This window comes from Dermacentor variabilis, chromosome 1, assembly GCF_050947875.1.
Source record: "Dermacentor variabilis isolate Ectoservices chromosome 1, ASM5094787v1, whole genome shotgun sequence".
Classification (NCBI taxonomy): domain Eukaryota; kingdom Metazoa; phylum Arthropoda; class Arachnida; order Ixodida; family Ixodidae; genus Dermacentor; species Dermacentor variabilis.
In genome coordinates this window covers 200,149,542-200,173,019 of record NC_134568.1, presented here as the reverse complement: position 1 = coordinate 200,173,019, position 23,478 = coordinate 200,149,542, and the positions used below count along the sequence as shown (strand labels likewise).

The 23,478-nt window shown below is 48.4% G+C and overlaps 1 protein-coding gene across 4 annotated transcripts in view; it reads right to left on the bottom strand.

The window, feature by feature from the left end:
* The window catches only part of Fhos (Formin homology 2 domain containing), a 272,129-nt gene extending 249,947 nt beyond the window's left edge, over window positions 1–22,182 (bottom strand). For 2 of the 4 annotated variants that reach the window (XR_012830253.1, XM_075703296.1), the window contains exon 1: window positions 21,839–22,182. Coding sequence is in view for 3 of the 4 variants with exons in the window: in XM_075703296.1 (XP_075559411.1) it covers window positions 21,839–21,862 (24 nt within the window). In the remaining variant the exon portion in view is untranslated. The remainder of the gene's footprint in view (window positions 1–21,838) is intronic. The other 2 variants (XM_075703283.1, XM_075703293.1) reach the window with 1 other exon arrangement.
* Window positions 22,183–23,478: the final 1,296 nt, after the last annotated feature.

Below are 23,478 nucleotides of genomic sequence, written 5' to 3'. Positions count from 1 at the left end.
ATGCTAGAAGTAGTTGACGCGATTCGAGTGGCCTGCATTACAAGTCGAAATCATTGCACAAATTCAAAAATCTGTCACCTTCACTGGAAAAAGGATGACAATAGGAATGCACGCTAGACCATACTATATTAGGAAAATTAAAGTCATCTAGTAAAAGGAAAGGACTATTCGGACACGGCACTGCAAGCATATGAATGAAGGTTGTCAGCAAAGGTGGGTGAACAGGACGGCGGATAACAAACGCCCAATATCAATTTCTTAGAGCACATTTGTATTTCAATCAAAACAAGTTCTAAAGCGTTAGTAAGATGGATAGGAAAAGACAAAACAGCATCAGAGACTCATATAAGCACGCCTCCGCCACACCGAACACCCCTGTCACACCGATAAATGTTGTAATGTTTTTTTGTTTGTTTTAACAATCGAACAATTCACTGCTATCAATCTTCGCAGATAACCAGGTTTCAGTAAGACAGATTATGTCGGCTTCAGAAGCATCGATAGTAGAGCAAAGATTCTCACGTTATGGAAGTATGCTTCGAATATGTATGAATAAAAGCGAAGTTGGTTAATGACCAGTAACTTTGATCCACTGCTCCTAGGGCAAAAGCAGCACGGGACATTTATTCAAACGCATTTTTATCGACACACCTACGCTTTCATACCACACGAGTGCAGGCAGCCCGTTAACAGTGGAAATTATTCCAGACGCTGTACCTCTTCATGCATTCCTTTTTTGGAAGAATCTTCACCATAGAAAAAAATTAAGGTTAAAGGCAGGCACTGCCATGGTTCTCCAGCGGATGAGTAGTCACCTGCTTTCTCTGCCATTGTCATTTAACTCTATCATATCTTCCCAAATATTTGCCAGGTTTCACGTGTGAACGTCTACAGCGACTCAGCCTCGCAGATGTCTAGTTGCAGATGCAGCATCGTAGCGTGCCTAGAGTAACCCAAGTGAAATAACAAAAACCTGTCAACCCCTCTCTGCTCCTTTGTTCTGTTATGTCAAATGTACATGCAAGGACGTCACTCGAAGTGCTATCGTGAATGCGCTGAGGCGGTCCGCCTTGATGCCGATATTTGGTGATCTCAACAGCTACGTGTACAGTGTATCATGTGTGGCAATTGAAGACAGCCGAAAGTTGAAGAAAAGCGCGCCTCCCAGAAGAGCGTAATGCGAATAGCCATTTTGTCCTCCTAGGCGGCTTGCTAAATTTTATGCAGCTTCCTGTCAGGCTCATCAGTCGCAAGAGTAACTAAGAAACACAGCTCAGTGTTAAAGGATAGCTACATTTGGGTGCTTGGGGAAGACTTCCGTAACTGCGTGCGCGGCTCTGGACAGCGACATGTGACACCTACTCCGTCCTGCCTGAGGTGTCGAGATGGCCTCAAAGTATTGAAAACCGAATGGCACTTTATATCCCATTTAAAGTCCAGCTGCAACGAAATTTCACTTCGGCTAAATTGGTTGTAAATGAGTAGCTTATAAGCTATCATAGCATTATAGGCACAGATGTGGGGTTGGTAATTGTCTGATTTTGTGTTTTTTTGTTTTTTTTAAATTACAGCTCGCAAGTATCACTTAAGGAGACGGCGCGTGCACACCGTAGTTATCGTACATGACGCAAGCCCTAAACGTATTCTCAATGTTTTAAGCTAGCTGATTCTCAGTGTTTTGAATTCCGCGTCATTTCAGCGAGCGACGGCGTCTTTGTCAGTTTCGTTCTCCCTCTCAAAGGCACACGCGTACTTTTGTGTTCAGTGTAAATAACATTTCAATCATACTGTTCATAGTTATGATAATGCCTGCCTGGGCGGCAACTACAACATACCAATAAACGAGTAAATAATAGCGTGATTTATCATCTCAAGATTCGTGCATAATTTCTCGCTCCATCCAGCCTTGAAACTGTGGCACTCAGAAGGCAATGATACACAAACGGACGCCGCGAATTCATTGTGTGTTTGCCCTTCCAGCAGCACTTTACTTTGAATATTCGCCTATGAACTGGAGCACTTATTACTGCGAGTTAGGTTAGGTTGTTCGCTAACAAAGTCAACACTAGATACGTAGTTCAAAAGGCCGATGAACGGGTCTAGTTGGTGGCTGTTGATACTTTCTACCCGTCTTATGACGAACTCTTGCACAGATATACCACTTCTACATAACCACGCGAATGCATTGGGAGTATATGTGTGCACAGAAAAAAAAGTTAATGCAATTGAGAATATATAACCGCCAGCACATGCTTTGCCCCTCGTACACCTTCCGCCATCATTGAATTCAGCATGGGGAAGTACAAGGACAAATGCAAGAGGACGAAGATTAGCAAGCATCGCCTACAACAACGGCCTCACTCTCCTGAACGATGGTAGCCCCACCTTTCTTCGAGGCGTGACATACGGCAGCTGCCTCGACCTTGCTTTCGTCTCCAACTCTCTCGCCATATGTGTGAAGTGGTTTCCAGACATTGAGACACACGGGAGTGATCACATTCCCACCTATCTGAACATCAAAGGCTTGTCATTTAGATCAGGCCCACGGAATACCATTCGGACGATTCAATGGGCCAACTTCAAATCTGAGACGGAAGATGCCTGCCGCGAGGGCCTACCCTCTGGGTTAGAGCAAACAATTAAAAATACGATGCAAAACGCCACTCGCATGATGACGATCTCTTCCACGCGAAATGACTTCGACATAGAATTAGAGCGACTTCGAGCGCTTCGTCGCCGGGCGGAACGTAGATATCGGCTTACAAAATCAATTCATGACCTTAGGGCAGCCAGGAGGATGCACAAGAAGATTCAGCGTCGTATAGATAGATTAGCGTTGGAACGTTGGGCAACGTTTTGCCAGACACTCGACCCCCGCAAGCCACTGTCTCACATTTGGAAAACGGTGCAAGGTCTGCGTTGCCTTCCGGAACGGCGTTTTCCATTCAAGGCGCTAGCGCTTTTCCAAGGGCGGCGAGACATCGATGTCGCAGAAGACTTTTGTGCGCGGATCGCAGACCAAGCGACTCGTCCAGATCCTCCAGCCCGAGCTGACGTCCCCCATTTCCGTGATTGCCGCATGAACCTTCCTTTTACAGTGAAGGAGCTCGAAGCGGCTCTAGCTCTCTGCAGGCGCTCATCATCTCCGGGTCCAGATGGTATATCATACCGAGGCTTTTGTTATCTCGGAGAATCCGCACGGATAGAATTGTTGAGCCTTTACAACTCCTCATGGCAGCAGGGAAATGTTCCTGACGAATGGAAAGTAAGCCTCCCGGCGCCACTCTTAAAGCAGGGCAAATCCCCATTAGTACTCACCTCTTACCGCCCAATAGCGCTGGCCAGCTGTGTAGGAAAGATAATGGAACGGATGATCCTTGGCCGCCTGGAATGGTACCTTGAATACTACAAGATTTATCCGATTTCCATGGCTGGTTTCCGACGTGACCGCTCTTCCATCGACAATGTAGTTGATCTCGTTTCATATGTCCAGCACGAAAGGTTCCTTAAGCGTTTATCTGCAGCTTTATTCCTAGATGTGAAAGGGGCATACGATAACGTATTACATGAGGCCATTCTCGACGCTCTTGCGACGGTTGGCCTAGGTGGTCGAGTCTTTTTGTGGATTGCATGTTGCCTATCTGCAAGATCATTCTATGATTTAACTGACGATGGCCCAACTACGCGACGCTATACCAGCAGGGGCATCCCTCAAGGCGGTGCTCTCAGCCCGACGCTATTCAACCTCTCTCTTGTTTGACTTGCTGAATACTTGCCAGCTACCATCAAAATTTCAATATACGCTGACGACATCTGTGTCTGGACTTCGGCAGTCACACGTCCTCAGATACGTGCGCGACTTCAAAGAGCGGCAACTTTGACAGCGAACTACTTGTGTAAACAGGGTCTCAGTATATCACCAGAAAAATGCGCACAGTGGCCTTTGCTCGCAAACCGATGGCGCCTTATGTCATCTCAATCAATGGGCGGACCATTTACTATGTCAGAACCCGCTGATTTCTTGGGGTGATTATTGACCGAGACCTCTGTTGGAGCCCGCACGTGGCCTACATGAAACGGCGCCTGACAGCAACTTCCCAGTTGTTTAAATACTTGACAGGAAAGACGTGGGGGATGTCAGTAGGCGCAATGCTGAGACTCTACAGAGCTCTCTTTCTTGGCTTTTTAAGATTTAGTCTACCTGTACTGAACAACACCTGCAAGACAAATATTCGTGTTCTGCAGGCAGCACAAGCTCAAGCACTCAGAGTTTGCCTTGGTTTGCCCAGATGCACGTCAACAGAGGCAACTATTGCGATTGCTCGGGAGCATCCAATGCGAACTCACATTACGGTGGAAGCCCTGAGAACGCACATCAGACATTTTGCACGTGCCCCCTATCACCACGTTGCAACACTACCTTCAGACAGGCACCAAGCATCATTCTCTAAAACTATCGTCAAGTACAACGACAAACTTCCCTCGGGCTTCACCGCTGCATCTAAACCATCGATACCTCCTTGGTGTCTTATCAGCCCCATAGTCCATCTCAGCGTACCAGGAATCGGGAAAAAGTCTGAACTGTAAACAACTGTCTCTGCTTCTTCTACACGAGAGGTACGCGGACAGGGAACACATCAACACATCTATACTGATGGTTCCACAAACATCCAGTGTTCGTCCGGTGCTGTGGTTGTCCCAGCAACAGCTATTACCATCAGCTTTAGGACTGACCACCAAACAACAGCGACATCTGTGGAACTAGCTGCTCTTCGCGCTGCACTTTGTTTAGTCAATCGGGAGCCACCGCAACAATGGTCAATCTTCAGCGACTCAAAGGCAGCCCTACAATCTGTGCTATCAGCTCTGCGTCGCGGGCCATTCGAACAGCTCGTATTCGATATTAAATGCCTACTCCACACATCACAGGAGAAAGGACACCACGTGACGTTTCAGTGGTTGCCAAGTCACTGCGGCGTCATAGGAAACGAAGACGCCGATAATGCCGCTCGGGCAGCTCTTGAAGACGCACAAGAAGAGGCCATACCACTTTCACGGTCCGACGCAGCTGGCAGACTTCGAGTGCCTGCACGGGAGATCACACTCTCCTTATGCTGCGCACTAAGCAGCCAGACCAACCGGAGCAACCGTCAATACCACCTGCCCTCTTTGATGCATCTCTGTATGCCAACTGGACTCCGCCGAAGAGAGGCGACTCTGCTGTATCGCTTATGGCTAGGGGTGGCTTTCACTAAATCTTACTCTTTTCGCATTGGAATGACCGACAACGCTCTCTGCAATGCCTGTCTTTGCGAGGAGACGCTGGAACACATTCTGTGCGACTGTCCTGAATATAATGTTCAGCGACAGTCCCTGGCATCCGTTCTAGCGCACCTTGACACTAGACCATTGTCCCTCGACACGATTTTCACATGCCGCCGACAGAAGACATCGCAGCTGAAGGCGACGAAGGGACTACTTCGGTTTTTGAAAGAGACGGGATTGCACAAGCGGCTGTGACAGTGATATCACCTACCACGCAAGAGTAATAGACTCTAACGGACGATGTGTGTGCTGTGCTATGTGCTCTCTCTCTCTCCTTTCCCCATCTTTCATCCCCCCCATCCCGCTCCCATGTGTAGGGTAGCAAACCGGTTAAGCTAAACTGGTTAACCTCCCTGCCTTTCCTTCTCCACTTTTTCCTTCCTTCCTTCCTTCAGCCATCATTTCCTAATAAGAAAGGGATCATATATCAGTGCAAAATCGTCTTTTTCTCGCATCATGCAAGCCGCAGCAACGGTACCGGAGCACGCGGAAGCCTCCTCGATGCATGAAAAGCCCGCGGGTGCGAGCGCCTCGTTGCGGAGAAGGAGCCGGCCATGCCCACCACTGAAATTACGCTCTCTCCGTGCGGACACGGAGGAAGGAAACTAAGGAGAGGCCCTGACGTCACTCTTTGTGAAACTAAAGTGAAGCCGGAAGTTGGCGTTGCTCATGGCGTTGCTCCGCCTATCGGGCCAGCTCTCCTCTCTTGTTTACATTTATCACGAAACCACGCCGCGCTGCGCGCAACCGTGCTGCTCGGACCCGCGCACTCCGCAGCAATACTAAGCAATCGTTAGCACGTTAGCATGATTCCGCGAAAGAGGGCAACATTTCCCGCGGATATTCCTTCGTCCGTAGCCATTACCGTGGCGCGGTACATTGCGTACAGCGTTGCATGCGCGTTCATTTCACGAACTTTAGTTCCTCCTGTCCCACCTGGCCACAGCAACATACGGTAGAGCACGGTCCAGATAACGCAGCGCAACAAAACACGGAGACCAACGCAAACCTGCCCGCACGGCGCCTTTGCCACGGTACGAAACCTACGGAGCAACACGTGTGAGCGCACAGAACCATAACAAAGCCGCCATTGTGGCCCGAAAGGCGTGGCCGCTACAGCAAAGAAATAAAAAACAGCAAAAAAGAAGAGAACCTACTACGTCATTTCCTCCACACTTTTCTCCTAGCGCGCGGAGGGGATAGGGCCTCTCCTCAGTTTCCTTCCTCCATGCCGTGCGGATGAGATGGCCGGAGCAAAGCCTCCCAGCGCGTGCAAATCACGGAGGCCATGTATGTGACGTTAAAAAATATGACGGAGGTCGGTATAGAACCGCTGCCAGCATGACGATAGGTACATGCGATTAAACCACTGGACCACAGCTTCCGAGAGATTCATAAATGATAAGGATGGGTTTATCGAAATTCCACGTGAATTTTCTAGACTGCGTTTCAAAAATCACTTTTGGAAAGTGTTGCGACCCGTGTGGAGGGTCGAGATAAACATCAATCGAAAGCTGAGTCTCCGCACAACACACACTGTAGCAACTATTATGATAGGAGCCGTAGTTTTATCACAGTGACCTTTTTCGCCTCGAAAATCGAAAACAAATTTTCATCGTTTTCATAGGATTTGAGTGCTCAATTTTTAACCGCTCTGGGAACGAATTCTAGCTTTCGACGGAATAATCACTGCATTTGTCTCTGTAGCTTGTCTTCTATAACCTGTCTGTCACCTGCCTTTTTCAATAATCGACCTCTACTTTTGATTTTTTGCGAAAACCCCCCTCATTACACTGAAAACACGCTAGCTTCGCGCCGCGGCCGCTTGGAGCGCTAGTTGGTACGTGTCCAGAAAAGCTGGTGTTATGGTATTCAATGAAAACAGTGAACAGACAATGGCAATACAGGGCCAGGAAATACTTCGGGTAAAAGAGTATAAATATCTTTGTATATGGATAAACGAAGGCAATAGATATATGGAAACACAGGAAAAAACAATAAAAGTAAAGGGCAAGAGAAATGCAGCCATAATGAAACACAGGACTTTATGGGGATACAATAGGTACGCGGTGCTCCGGGGTATGTGGAAAGGTGCAATGGTTCCAGGACTTACTTTTGGAAATGCGGTTGTTTGCTTGAAATCAGGGGTACAATCAGGACTCGACGGGAATCAAAGGTCAGTGGGTCGCCTCGCATTGGGCGCTCACGGGAAGACTACAAATGAAGCTGCGCAAGGTGATATGGGCTGGACAAGTTTTAAGGTGAGGGAAGCTGACAGTAAAATTGACTATGAAGAACGACTGAGGAATATGGAAGAAAGTAAATGGGCTGGAGAGTGTTTAGGTATCTGTAGAGAAAAAACATTGATTCACAGTGGAGGAAAAGAACTAGGAAGCTTACCAGCAAGTATGTGGCCTGTAGGGTGGGCAACACAGCAACAAAGAACGTCAAGCGGAAAGTCAGAGAGGCTAAAATAATCTCATGGGTGGCGGCAATGGAAAATAAACCTGCCATGAGTAACTACTTAAGAGGAAAAAACGAAATCGGGAAAGAAAAAAATTATGATAACTCAAAGGAAACTCATTACTTCTCGAAGCGATATCAGGATGCCTTAGAACACGCACCTATAAAGCGAGATATAAGGAGGAAGAAGAACCATGTGCTTGCTGCGGTAAAGCTAGGGAAACGATGGAGCATGTTTTATTATAATGTGAAGATATCTGCCCAGCGGTCGATTTAGGCATTACTGGCCTCCTTGAGCCCTTGCGTTCAGCGAGATCAGGGGAAAAGTAAACATGCCCGCAATAGAGATTAGTAAGAGGCGATTGGAAGATTGATGGAAGAAAAGTAGGAAAACGACAGAAAACGGAGACGTACAAAAGCTCGCAATATGTGGTCAGAAAATTTGGTTGTGGGAGTTCATATTGTTTTTTTCTTTATTTCTTTTTTAACCTAGGTAGGACATTAGGCAGTATAATAGCAAGAGCTTGGTGGCGCTACACACCGCCGCGTGCCAAACGGATGCTCATAACATCCATACATCCATCCAGAAAAGCTGGATATGAATACTCCAAAACGTCATCGAAATCTTCACATTTAATGAGATTAGAGTGAACTTTGATGAACTGATGGTGCTTGACATCCAAAACCAACACAAGGGGCTTGGGAGACGCAGTAATAGGGGTTAACTAAGAACGGGCGGCAGGAAATTTTGTTTGTTTTGTTTTCTGCCGGCGCACCGATTGTGCCAATTTTGACTTCCAGATTTAACGTGAAACCGCTTGTTAGTAGTATATTGCACCGAACTTACACAGGTATTTCAAATCAACTGTTGAATGCGCTCTTATCGAATATCCGGGACCAGTGTTTACCGATATAAATAAGCATCTTGAGAAACATTGAAACTTCTTTCTACTGCCCTTCGAAAGAAAGCCAGGGATGTCCCCCTTTTCGGCATGCAGGCAGTAAGCGAAGACAACTCTTGCTCACGATCGTTCACGATTTCTCGAAGAATTGCTCGCGGCTTCTTAGCGCAGATCTTGAAGCGATTGCCGGATTCATACGCACAAATCTGCCAGCGATCTTTCAGCACACGTCATTCCGGCAGCGAGAGCAATAAATGTAATTGCATTTAAGGTTACCCTGTATGCTGTGGCTACTTGAGTGAAACTAAGCTGCATCTAATCCTTCTCGAGCATGGACCGGACGGCACAGAGATCAGCGGGAGACAGGGACTAGACAAGCGTTGCCATTACGCCAGCCTAACGGATAATGTTTACTAATTTCGTTCGTTCAGATAAGGTTTGTAGGGTGAGTCTGCGGGTGAAATTTGCATAATTAATGTATACGTAATGGATGCATATCTCATTACTAGCTGAATGAAGTGTCGCAGCTGGCTCTGTGCCATTTAGACGTATCTTCTGAAACTGTGTTTCAGAGCTTTGCACTGTCAGAAGAGGCAACGCATATACGTCGCACGAAAGCACCCGTCAAACAAGTGCGCTCCTGAGTTGCGCTCGTGTTCCTTGACGGATGAGATGATATGTAATACCTTGCAGTGCAGTGTTCATGATTCCTGCTGCTGTTGCCATAGCGTCCTTGGCTAAGGTGAGCCAGACGAACCCACATGAATAGAGCATTTTTCAGCATGAAACGGGGACGGGATGTTCATTCGTTGAAGTTTTGCCAAGACTGCACGTGCGAAGATTGAATCAAATTGCTCGTCCAGTGCCGGCTCATAACTCTCGTTGTGGGCGCCAAATTGTCTCTCTGCTCTCGTTGCGGTGACAGGCAGAAGAGTAAACACGGTTTGGCTCCGCGCGCTCGCTCGACACAGAGCGACGCCTCCCGGTGAATTCCACGCGACGACGCGCCGTTCGCGAGGCACTGGAGTTCCTCTGAGCGACGCTTCGACAGCATAGTTTAGCTGCACATACTTGTGTTTCACGGAACTTGAACCAAACATATAAAAAGTTGTACATCGTAGGCAAGTGTGAACGACAGCATACTGTTCGTAGTCACTGAGGCTCTCTTTTTCCTTTTCTTTACACTTCGCTCAGTTAAGTTCAACTATGTAAGTACTTAAGTATTCGTCGTAGCGCATCCGTATCATTTTGAGACAAATATGTAGAGGGTGCTGTTGAGATTGTCCAGGACGTCCCAAGTTCCGTGAGGTCAATCTCACCGCGCTGACTACCACCTGTTGCGAAGTCGGGGGTCCGTGCCCTCAACGAAGTTTCCATTGGTGGTGCCGTGCCAGGTGCCGGGAGAAAGGGTTCCGAGCAACGTTTTAAGAAAATGAAGAAAAAGGAATATATTCAAAAAGGTTACACGATTGAGAATAGAAAACGGATCCAACTATCGGAGCACACTATGGTACCGTTGTCAGATGGGAAGAGGACTTGGCAACCAGAGGCGCCGCGTCCCAGAGCTTTCATGTACTCATCAACCCAGCATCATTCGATACATTGACCCCGGTAATCCCCCACAACCCGGGCTGACTGGGTGGGGGGACTTGGTTCGGGCCAACGGTCCTTCCCGGACAAGGGGGCTGTTGTGGTGCAGTCCAACTGAGGGACTGCACTCAACACACAAACAGCCATGTCGGTCTTGCAGGGCACAAGCCTGACTGACCCTCGGACTGCCCTGACGCAAAAGAGGTCAAGGCATACAACCATGGAGACCACCAAAGCCGTCCGCGGAGCAGCGCGACCACTTGAGGGTGCACCACCACCGGTTCCAGCTCTGGGTTCCACTGAGCCAAACAAAACCCCGTAGATCGACTGGCGCACACGGCCGAGTCGTGCGACCTTTGGAGCATGCATCATAACTTAATGGATAGCTTTCCACCTGACTCGTCAAAAATCACGGCAGGACGAGCCCACACTTCGAGAAACTTCTTCTCGCCCAAGCGGTGCCGCTCCCGGGTGAGGTGGAACCAGACCTCCTTGCGTGCTTTCGCAAGCACTTCGTGACTATGGTGGCGTCTTAGCATGTCCGAGTCACACTGTTTCCGAGCGTCCTCTCAGCCATCCGGATCCGCTTTTTATGCTTGCGTTGTCATTGTTCCTGGTTTACACCAATACGGCGTCAGGAGACAAATGTCGTCAGGAGACCAATCCCAGCGTCGGTGAAACCTGTTGGAAACGCACGCCCCTCCCTGGGCGTCAAGAAGGAAGGTCGGTGAAACCGGTCGGGAACGCACGCTGACTCCGATCCCCGGCGTGGTCATGCCAATTTGGGCTGCTGACAGATGTCACGAATGGAGGCATAACTGCTTGTCGCAGGTGTAGCATCTTCCCCGATCTGTAGGGCCGCCGGGCACAACAGTGCTTAGAAACTCCCAATAAAGTATTTTCCATAGACTTATCGCTGCTTATGTGCTTCTTTTTTCTGAGCTCTGAAAAAAAAGCTCATGAAATATAAAATAAAAAGAAAAAAGAAACACTACACGCTTGCGCGCCTTGATTGCAGCTCTCAATCCTGTTTCTTAAGAACGAAGTCGGCATGTCCGTCGCAAAAAGAAAGTGATCGGTCCCAACGCCCAGCGTAACACAGACAGGCACGTCAGCACGGTGCTGCAAAAATAAAATACGCCACAGTCCTACATGATAAGCCATAGCCTGGCTGAAACAGCCGGTCGGAACACCCTCGTAGGATTTTTTTTATCAATTACATAGACACATCAGGCAAATTTTCGCCCTCGATCACAATTTAAAAAATCCGAGGACACCTAGGCACTTATTAGTTGTGAATGTGAAAGCATTAATTCCCAATTTAACGACGCTGAGCGGTCCTTGGAGTTATGAACTTCTCGCGGGCAAGCGAGCGTGTTGAGACGAAGGGCCAACGCCTCTAGAGAGCATAAGACCGGTACCTATAGAATCTAATGGGGACGCTCCCGAGAAGGCCGCGGTGATTTTGACGTCACCGCTTTCGTCACGCCGGGCTTGATAATGGCAATTTCGGTCCAAGTAGCCTGATGTCATGAAGCAGAGTGCACAGGCCTGCTGCCAAGGAGGCGCTGGTTTAGCCCAGTTGGTAAGACACTCGGCTTCCGAGTGTTATCGTTGTGGGACAAGATAAGCCTCAAAGGGTGCGAACATTTAATTTTAAGAGTGCTGTCGCTGTCGCCGTGATGTTCTATATAAATTCAAAGTGTGGTAAGATATACTATCACGCTGCGGCACCTTATAGCTATCCGCGCAGCTGAGAGCATACTCGGCCCTCGCATCGTATTTTGTAGTGTATCTGCGGTGGGTGCAAACGAAGGAGGCAGGGCCAAGATGGCTGGTATCTTCGCGCACGCGGGGTTGCGTAATCTCAACTTTCTTAGACGCGGTGAAGCGAGAGGCGCAGCACGAAGGCGTTTGCTTGCCGCTGCCGCCGCTCTTCTCACGTCAGCGTTGGGACAGTGAGTGTTCGTTTCATGGTCATCGAGTGAGAACTGTTGACGCTTGCCTGTATACGTGCTTGACACCATGCTTGTTAACTGAATTATTAAGCGAATGTTTACTGCAATTTACACGGCAGATTTTAAAACTTGGAACCTTCTTTGTGTAAGTTGTCTAATAGTTTGCTATCGCTATCAATACTTGGCCTTTCGGACAAAGTTACGACTTTCTTGATTTCTATCTTTCTCTTTTTCTCTTTCTTTTTTCTGGGGGACATAGGCTGGCTTTGACTTTTGAAAACTAAAGAGAGAGCGCTGCAAGACCGGCACGCAAGCGCAGCCACCGAACATGCTCCACAAATTTTCCAAATACAACTTACGCATTAAAATGAATATTTACAATTTTGCATAATTGAAATAGTCTATAAGATATCTCAAAAAGACAACAAACAAAACGCCATTGCTCACACTCGCCTATGTTGCGCCGCTTTTTTTTTTTTTAAGCGTTAGCTTTTCTTAGCTTGTTTCTCAGTATTGCGCCGTTCATCAGTTTCCCAAGAGGTTACTGTGTCGTGGCGTCATGACGCAGAAGGTGGTCACTTATGAAAAGGGCATTGCGACGTTCCGAAACTCGCAGGGGCTCACTCGTTCGCGCCCTATGCTGCTACTCATCGTGAAGGCCGATTTAGCAGCATAGGAGACGACCAGGCAAGCAGGTGTCAAAACGGCAAAATGTTCTGCACATAGGTGGCCACCTTTTGAATCATGACCATACCGACATCAGTAGAAATTAAAACTAAAAATGGCTGTAGAAAAGCTATTACAATAAATTATTTATGCTCCGAGGCTTGCGAGTAGTTTTTCTATGGTTAAGAGGTCTCGGACCTCCCATTAAAATGTGAAAAGAAATTAAGAGTCGATTAAGAACCACATACTTGCTTACGCAAAAGAAACAACAGGGTCCCCGGAGGGCAATCTGGAGGGGAAATAAACTGACGCGTGAGCGTGCGCACGGACATACAAACGCTAAAAAGAGAAAGGCGAAGCCGTATAGTCTGCGCTCAAATAGTCTCGAAACAGCCTGGTCCGATTGGGGCAAGACGCGCCCGTCAGGTTAAAAATACATTTAAAACTCTTTCACAGCGCAGACGTCTTTAGTAACTATAACTTTTCATTCACTTTCTGGCAACCAGCACGAGGGTGTACAAAACAAAGACGCCCTTAAAATAGCCTAAAGAGTTCTATCAAGACAAAAGATCAAGTAGACTTTTGTGAGTGATCTCTCTCTCTCTCTCTCTCTCTCGCCCCCCCTCTGTGCGTCAGACAGACAGACAGACAGACAGACAGACAGACAGACACGCAAATCAGTGAACGTCGAATTTCGACACGCACTCTGGAATATTTGTTTTTCAACTGTTTTATTTCTTATTACATCAATTGCCATCAATAGAAACCCATTTTACGAGCAATCAAATATCAGTTAATTTACAGTGGCACTCGGTAACGATACCTCTAAGAGAACGAAACTACCAAATGACCACGAGCATGAGATACGCATGATTGAATGCCACAAGGGCGAACAAGCTACCTTGATTCCTCAACTTGATGCGTACAATTTATACCCTATAAATTTGAGATTAGGGAAGTACAGAGAGAGAGAGAGAGAGAGAGAGAGACAGAAATTCTCATTTTAATGCTAATAATTATTCTCTGAGTCAGCCTAGTTTATGTCGTGTATCTGGTATTTGAGCTCTTTCGCGAAGCACACAGTAAGCGAAGCAACCAGTAAAAAGAAAAAAACCATGATTTGGATAGTCATCGTAAAAAAATTCTGAATTATTTAAAAGATTTTTGCCCCGAAAGAAAGCGCATAGAGCTGTATAATTAACCATGAGATCAATGCGCTTCTTGAGAAACGGCTTTGCGTTAAAGGTCGGGCATCATTGCTCTGGATTTGGGGTCGTACTTGCAATAGAACGAGGGTGCACTCAAGCGCGGTTCCGCTCTGCTCTGGTTGCTTTTAGAACGCGCTAGAGACGCACTTTGCCCACTCGCTCAACCCTAGGCACCTGCGGATTTCTAGGGACGCACATGCCCAATGCCACTTGGTACGTGCCCATAGAATACAGACGTCGTAAGAGCAGTAACCATTCTCTTACCGAACCAAGCATGCTTGGCATTACGCAGGTGTCTACTGCAGTTCACTCTGCTTATTTTTTGTCACACGAGAACGCAGGTCAGTACAAGGTACTACAAGCGCTACAAAACAGGTCGTTTCAGCTGAGGTGTGAGAAAAATTCCTGTAAATACGAAATGCTAGATGTGTAATCAGTTTCATAGGCGTCACTGCAACCACAGTGATGTAGGTGTCAACAGTGCAATAATTAACCAACAATGTTTATTTAACGTGAGCTCGTACATTCGGGCGATCTACCCTAATCTAAATATTGTATTCCCCACTGAGTGTATTCCAGATCCGTTTATTATGGTCCATCTCACCTAGTCCGTGCAGAACAGACAAAGGTAAGAACCTTGTCAGCCAATCAGGGAAGTGACCATACAGCCACATGGTAACCTTCTGCGGCGTGCTGATACGCTGCCGTGCCGTGTGCTCGTGAGAGCAGACGACGTAGACATGAAGTTTAGAAGTAAGCTGGAAATAGTATTTCTTTGGAATAGCAGACAGTCGTTAATGTTTTATCATTTTTATCTTTTTAGGGGAAGGCAATCTCAGCACACAATGAAGTTTCGCGGAGTGGTGAAGTGCAATGTCCGTGACAATAACACTCCTCTGAGGCAAACGCGGCAGCTGCTTTTCCCCAAAGCACTTTTCGTATAGTGTTGCCTGCCCATATATCACCACGATAGCCGCCCCGCATTCTTCTTCGCGTGCAACACAGCGCGCGCTATCGAGCATACCGTTCTCACTTACGTAGCGCGTCACGATCAATCGATACTTTTGCTGGTAAGCGAGATTCACCTTCCCATATATCGTCTGGTGAAGCTGAATTAATTGTTTTGTAATGTGGCCGCTTAAGAAGTCATGCGCGACTCTCCGAAGGCCATCGAAGTCAAAATTGTCCAACCTATAGTTAAAAAAAGGTAACATTATATATAAGGTAACACTATATACATGAAAAAGGCAACAACTGCATAGTTGTTACCTTTTTCTTAAACACCGGCTTCCGGGCGACATGTGCCTCAACCGCGGACTCGAATTCCTTCGTCCACTTGCAGAATGCTCGCTTGCTGACGCACGGAAGTGCGAAAGCCTTGTCGTAGATTACATCGATGCCGCAGTTATCTCCAAGATCATTCTTCAAACAAAATATCACGTTCCTAGCTGTGAGCTTGAATGGGAGAGCTCGGAGGTAAGACGAGCAGCAGAACACCATTAAATTATGGGGTTTTACGTGCCGAAACCGAGATCTGATTATGAGGAACGCCGTAGTGGGGGACTCCGGAAATTTGGACCACCTGGGGTTCTTTAACGAGCACCTAAATCTAAGTACACGGGTGTTTTCGCATTTCACCCCCATCGGAATGCGGCCGCCGTGGCCGGTATTCGATACCGCAACCTCGTGCTCAGCAGCCCAACACCATAGCCACTGAGCAACCACGGCGGGTATCTGAACACCATGACGCAGGACGAATATTACAACCGAACAGATACGCGGAAACGAAGGCACTAAATTAAGTCTATCAGCTCTTCCTATTTCTAAGGGATTTATTTGACTCAAATTATCAGTTTGATGTTTCGCGAGGACTTCCGTAGCTTCTTTACAGAATAGTTAACCCGGCTAATCACAAATTAATAAATCGTCAGTTTCGTGAGTGACTATATTGTTTGTCTAAATGGAACGCGTCATCACTTAGGTCCGTATAGCACATATTAGAATCAGTATAGATCAATCAACGCGTCCAAGCGTCTCTGCGTGATTTTGTTCAGCCAAAACAAATCGTATGCACCGTAGGCGATGTCAAATGACGGAACCCTCTGGCTGCCATGGCGCCACAGCCCGTACCTAGCACTGCGCTGCACAAGGAGCGCTGTGACTCGGCTAATTTTGGCTCACCGAATGCTTAGAAAGCGATCGAGACTTTTGTAACGATCAATTCCATTTTCCGTACTTTTCGCCCTGCGTTAATGACCCGAACGCCGCCGCACCGCCTTTATTGTTGAAATCGGCCACTCGATGCAACGGAGGATAAATGGAGAATGGGAAATAAAAACGGGCCATGTTGTGAAGCTTTCTCAGTGAATTTTTTTGTAAATATTCTGTAAATATATCCTTCGCCTACATCTCGCCTCCGTCACATTATGTATGGTAGCAGCGCTTAGACACCCTTCTCATAGCCCCCAGCGATTGCCTTATAATTTCCCGAGGTCATACCATCCCGGCGCCAGATCACCTCGAATGCACTGCTGGAATCTCGCGAAAGTTTCACATATCGCCGACAGAAGACATCGCAGCTGAAGGCGACGAAGGGACTACTTCCGTTTATGAAGGATACGGGCTTGGACAAGCGGCTGTGACAGTGTAACTGACGACGTGTTTGCTGTGTTATGTGCTCTCTCTCTCTCCCCTCCCATCTTTCATCCCCCCCATCCCACTCCCATGTGTAGGGTAGCAAACCGGTTAGGCTAAACTGGTTAACCTCCCTGCCTTCCTTCTCCACTTTTTCCTTCTTCCTTCCTTCGCGAACGTTGATCGGCGTGAGCCTGAGGACGCTTCCGGCGGTGGATATCGGCAGAGCTAGTGGGCTGACAGATTCACCAAGAGGTGAGACAGTCACGACAAGCCTCGGCCTTTCTAGCTTCTACATTTTCCCTTTTTAATGCGAAATCCACCTCTTCCAGCAAGTTTTTAAGAATCTGGGTTATGTATGTCTTAGACGGGGCGCCGCGCTGAATATGCTCAGGCGTGGTTCATCGTGCCATCGTGGTCGTATGGCATCGTGGTTGCCCTTATGCGGTTGTCATCGAGTCGTCGTCTTGCAGTTGTCGTCACACACATGCAAGCGTCACGCATATAAATCGTTACGTCATCCGGTAGCACTTCTTGGAACACCAAACGAAGCTTGTTAGCCAGCTACATGCAAAATGACTTGCATAACATCGATTCCATCAGTTCGTGGGTAGCCATTTTAAAAATCCACAAGATTTCTTCTACTCCTGTGGAAGTTTTGCTTTTCTCTGCTCAGTTTAATTTTTGGCGTCTCTGTAGTGCGGGCGTGGCGTGGCGGACGTGGCGAGTTCAGCGGGCGTGGCGAGTGTTTTCGAAAACATAAAGGTGAGTTCGGAGTACAGTAAAAACAGGCTACAAGCCGCAAATGCATAAACTAGTTGAAGATGCACCAGTTAAAAGTTAATCAATTGATTTGAATTATTTCTCTAACTAATTATCTAATTATCTATCTGACTTCGTACAATCAAGCGTTTTTGTAGCGTCCGGCACTGCGGCAAGCGCAACGCCGACGAAATTGTGCACGACTCGCTCGAGCCTACACTAATATGCATTACTTCATTTGCCTGCTTTCCACCCAACTTTGGCTCCCTTAAACACCCCTCCTTTCCCCTATGTAGTACTTCTCGTTCTCATACTCTTAAAATGAAATGATTACGAACAATTCGCTGGGTGACTATAAGTCGAGACAATATACATTTGCACAATGCACCCTCCCCTCCCTCCCACCTCTCCCCCCCCAAAAGAAAGAAAGCTGTGTAAGGAAGAAAAAAAGAGTAATTGGTGGCGATACAAGGGTCTAAGTATGTGACGATGTATCAATACATGCTATCAGTAACTAACGGCAACAGAGGCAGATTCCTACTACGCGGCGCTATCAGTAGCCTGAGCCTGGTGTTCCTACAGGAGCCTATATAGTACCTCTCTACTGGAGCCCAAACTGTTATAAAGAGAACTAAGGCCCCTGATTCGAACAAGTATGCGTAATCGACAGGAAGTAAATGTTAATAATATCTGGGGTTTTACGTGCCAAAACCACTTTCTGATTATGAGGCACGCCGTAGTGGAGGACTCCGGAAATTTTGACCACCTGGGGTTCTTTAACGTGCACCTAAATCTAAGCACACGGGTGTTTGCGCATTTCGCCCCCATCGAAATGCGACCGCCGTGGCCGGGATTCGATCCCGCGACCTCGTGCTCAGCAGCCCAACACCATAGCCACTGAGCAACCACGGCGGGTGAAGTAAATGTTCTCACAACGTTATCTAATTCGGACGACTGTCTTCGAGTGCCGCCTTTTTTACTATATTCCTAAACATGCTCCCGTACCAACAGCCCGACCCTCTCTACGGCAATCAGAACGGAAACAAACTCAGTTCTACAGAACGCTATAATTGCGGCAATTTACCCACGGCAATGGCGACTAACAAGTGTTTGCAGAAATTCGCAACAATTACCAAAAAAAAAAGTGATTACCACGAGCCACAGTACACAACCGAGTCAAGCTATAAGGATTGCTTAGACGTTTCACGTCATGATGATTACTGCTACTGGCCTATGTACTAAATTTAGCTTTGACATGCATGTGCGTGCACGACGTGCCAACAATTTGATTACGATGGACGCACCTCCCCCTCAAGGGGTGACAACATTCGCGATATAACAGTGATATTTTGGTGAAAGCGATTACCAGCTAAATGAAAAACAAAGAACACCTGGCACTGCGTGTGAGCGTTTGAAAGTTTTGGAATGCGAATATTTTTAATATTAAAATATTGTTAGTATTCACATTAGTTATGTAACTTCGCAGTGCGATTGGTCGTAGATGTAACGTCCACCTCTTCAAGTAATCCAGCTGATGTGTCGAAATCGCGCTATCTGACCGAATATAATACGCTGACCAAAAATAACCCTACTTAAGCAAACAACAGAATCAATGCTTTAATGAGCTAAGCAGTTATGTCCTACTTATCGGGATATCCTCGTAACATCAAGGTTCATGGTGACATCACGGCTGCTTGTAACATGACTATTGTAACATCGCGCTCGAAGCCTCAGAAACTAAAATAAAGCTTAGGATGAAATTACTGCAGGGCACAAAGTGACAACGGTACATAGTGGCGTTCAAGTGAAGACCAATATAGAGTGTTGCTTATTCGTTCGGTTGTGTACGTCTAAGGTTGCTATAGCTCATATGTGAAGGAGTGCGCTACAGTGGAGCTGCTTAAGAGAGTGATTGACTCGGGCCTGCTGAGCCTGCGTCTTTTCCTTTTTTTAACGTTGTCATGACGAAATAAAAAGCCCACTGAAAGCGATCACCTTGATTTTACATCAGTGTGTTCGCCCATCATAAGAGCCTTTATCCATGTCAAGTAAAATCATAACTGAGGTTTTTTTAGCGCACGAAAAGGGACGAAAGACAGTGGCAAGACGCGGACACAGCGCTAACTTCCAACAATTGTTTTATTCCACGAAGCGGTACACATATCATTCGTGTCATTGTCATTCGTGGAATAAAACAATTGTTGGAAGTTAGCGCTGTTTCCGCGTCTTGCCACTGTCTTTCGTCCCTTTTCGTGCGCTAAAAAACCTCAGTTATGGAATACCAACACGCCCTAACCTACGCTCTTTCAAGTAAAATCAGATTTCGAGGTATATACTCAAAATGACCGTAGCTCCGGCGTACACACAGCATGTATCCACACTTTGCGGTGACCTCAACGCGTTTGTTTGTACCACCATACGTTACTCGCCCAGATTCGTGCACCAAGGCACCAGTGGGCACCGTAAGCGATTTACCAGAGAGCAGTTCTCGCGCCAAGAGCAAGGCGTTCTATGTCGTTGCACGCTCAAATAAGAGCTGCAAGTAAATACCAAGCGCACGACATGAGCGGTTGTCACGTTATCGAGCGTATCTTTCAAAGTTAATGGATAGAAAGTTGGGCGAGTTGGTGCGCTAACATATTCTTGGTTTGTAGCGCGAAGTCACACACACACACACACACACACACACACACACACACACACACACACACACACACACACGCACACACGCACGCACGCACGCACGCACGCACGCACGCACGTACGCACGCGCACACACGCGTGCACACACACACACGCACGCACGCACACACACGCACACACACATGGACCAGAAGATGACAGTATGGGCACTAACTCTCAACTAAATCTTTATTGAAACTATTAACCCATATATAAGTGATTGCAAATACCTCAGAGTACGAACATGACAACGCCTAAAGACTATCAGATAAAGATTTAGTTGAAAGTTACCGCTCGCCTTGTCTTTTCCTATTCTTTGTGTGTGTCACTTTGCGCTACAAATCAAGGATATCTTTCAAAGCTAGTTTCACCGCAAGCCCATCGTGCGATGTCCCCGCCCCTCTAAAAGGAACAACTTGCTGACGCGCAGTATTGTTGCCTCAGCTTGAATAACTCAACCGCGCGCCCGCACGAAAGGAATACGAAAATAGCAGCTCGCACGTAATTCGGGCGTTCAAGTGGTTCATGTGCAAAGCATCGAGATGAGCCTTTGTGCGGAAGTAGCGTCCCGCCGTCAAAGCGGGGTCGTCTCCGGCCAACGCGGCGGCGCATAGCAAACACAGTCGTGAAGCGTCGCAGCATCAAGGCAGCTCATTTGGCCGCACACAGTGCAAGAAACAAAAGGGCAACCGCGGTGCCTTGCCGCCTCGGTGCTACGAATTGCGTCCACCGACTGGACCGAAATAAACTCGCAGGAACAAGCCCTTTGCCAAGTGATCAGTCACTGCTGCGGCAACAGTGCTAGCGCTTTGTGCCACCCTCGACGCGCTTAATTTAACAACGAAGAGTGCGTATTGCGTATTGACGCGATTCGTGTTCTCTATCAGAGTTGTCGCGAGGTCGGGCTAGTTGCATCCGATGCAGCCACTCTAATCACAGTCGTTTTGTACAATAATGTCAAGCGCCTAGCTATTGTTGACAGGTGTCGCGTACCTGTCCACATACGTTTTGAATCAGGGTAGGTTATCCACTTATCACACACGCACACGCACGTGCACATAAATTGAGCAATATTGAGGTATCGACAGGCAACTCAACAGAGTTTGTCTTCGGTGCAAGTTTCGACAGGATCACAAGCTGTGTCAACGGCCTCTTGTGCGCTATATATGCGCCATTTCGCATGTCCTGGTTGCACGTGAACGAGCTGTGATGGTTGGTGGACCACTAAAAGGAACATGCGTAGGTTTGTTTGTAAGCGAACACCACGCAGAAGAAAACAGGAGAGGGGAGGCAGGGGGAGGGGAACCGTGTATGGTTACTTCCGCGGTACAATCAAAGCTCGCATTCATGGCTTATCTATAGTTTATTTCTTACATCCCGTGCTTTTTCTACCTGGCGTGTTGCCCTGGCCAAGTAGCCCGTCCGCAACTCGGGCAGCCTGGCGAGTCATCACGCGAGAAGCCGATTGGGATGCATGCAGAAGGCAATCGAGTCAGGTACGTCCCTTTAGCATCAAAACCACTACAGGAGAATAAGGAGAGAACCCAGGAATGCAGAGGCACCCAGGTGGTTCTTTCCTCGTTCCTGACCCTCTGGTGCAAAGCGGGCCGCTGTGGCCAACTCGCGGCGGGAACCCTGTCGTACTCACGTAGGAGCCGGTCCTTCTGGACATTTCATTGAGCGCTGGTCGCGCGTCGGGGGACGATCGTGCAGCAGCGCCGGCAGCAGCAGCAGGAGGAGGCGCGGGCGGCGCCGCCGCTCATCAGGCCCTGTCAGGTCGCGCGAAAGGCGCGGCTTGGCGCTGTCGGCGACCAGTCGCAGGGCCGTGTCCCGCACAGTGGACGCTCAAGTCGTCTGTCGCACACCACCCGGCACGACGGATGGCTCCAGAGGCACCCGGTGTAGCGGCGAGTCGGTAGCGCGCCGAGATTCGGATCAAAGGCTCCACTGCTGCTCGAGCCGCGCAAGTCTCAGGCCGAGTGTATTTCGGGAACCCCGTGTTCGAGGGCGCTTGCATCGGAAAGCGTCGCTCGGGGCACGAGAGAGGAGGCGCGCGCACCCACTTTTTGATTCCCTGTTGCTCACGCGAGAGCGTCCCCCCTCCGAGCCAACACTTTTTGGACGCTTTTGTTTTGCGCGTTCGCTCTTGAGCTTCTAATTTTGGACGAGCGTGGCTCTTGGTTTTCTCGCGAGGAAAACCGCGCTCTCGCGACGCATATCCGGCCGGCAGCATTGCGCCTCCGCCGGGAAGAAGCGAGAACCGACGAACCCTTTCCGGACGCCGCAAGCTCCGCCTCGGCCGGCATCAATGGGCGACAGCAAGTGGCGGCCGCCGCCGGATCGCGTTTCCCTCTGACCCGGGGACTTGATTCAGCGCAGGATCCGCACCACGAGACACGCGCCAAGCAACGACCCCGCCAAGCGCGCGACAGCCCGCCTGTGGTTTGAAGCGCTGACGGACGCTGCATGGTCCAAGACGCCAGACGAGTCGAACAGAAATTTGCGGTATGATGCGTTTCGTCAAATACACTCTGAAGTGCGCTTCGTTGACCTCCTACGCAGGAGCTCGAAGCAGTCCGTGGCCGCCGCGCCCCGCATCTTTTTCTTTCTTTTTTCTTTTTTTTTTGTACGGCGAAGATGTATACCTCTACCGTCCAAGGAAATTTTCGTGTCGTTGTGGTAAGCAAAAAACTCCCCATACGTGTGCCGATCCCGGAGATAGTGCAATACCGGCCGACTTGCGGCGGAGGTGAAGCAAGCGTTACGAACCCCCCCCCCCCCTTTACGTGGGCCGATCCCAAAGTTAGTGCAATGCCGGGCCTACCCACGGCAAAGGTGAAGCAGGCGTTAAGCGCTTCCATACGTGGGCCGATTCCAAAGGTAGTGAAATGCAGGGCCAACCCGCGGTGGAGGTGAAGCAGGCGTTAAGTACTCACCATACGTGGGTCCATCCTGAAGGTAGTGCAAAGCGGGGCCGACCCGCGGCAGAGATGAAGCAAGCTTTAAGCACTCCCCATACGTGGGTTCATCCCGAAAGTAGTGCAATGCCGGGCCGTCCCGCGGCAGAGGTGAAGCAGGCGTTAAGCACTCCCCATACGTGGATCCATCCCGAAGGAAGTGCAATGCGGGGCCGACCCGCGGCAGAGATGAAGCAAGCTTTAAGCACTCCCCATACGTGGGTTCATCCCGAAGGTAGTGCAATGCCGGCCCGACCCGCGGCAGAGGTGAAGCAGGCATTAAGCACTCCCCATACGTGGATCCATCCCGAAGGTAGCGCAATGCGGGGCC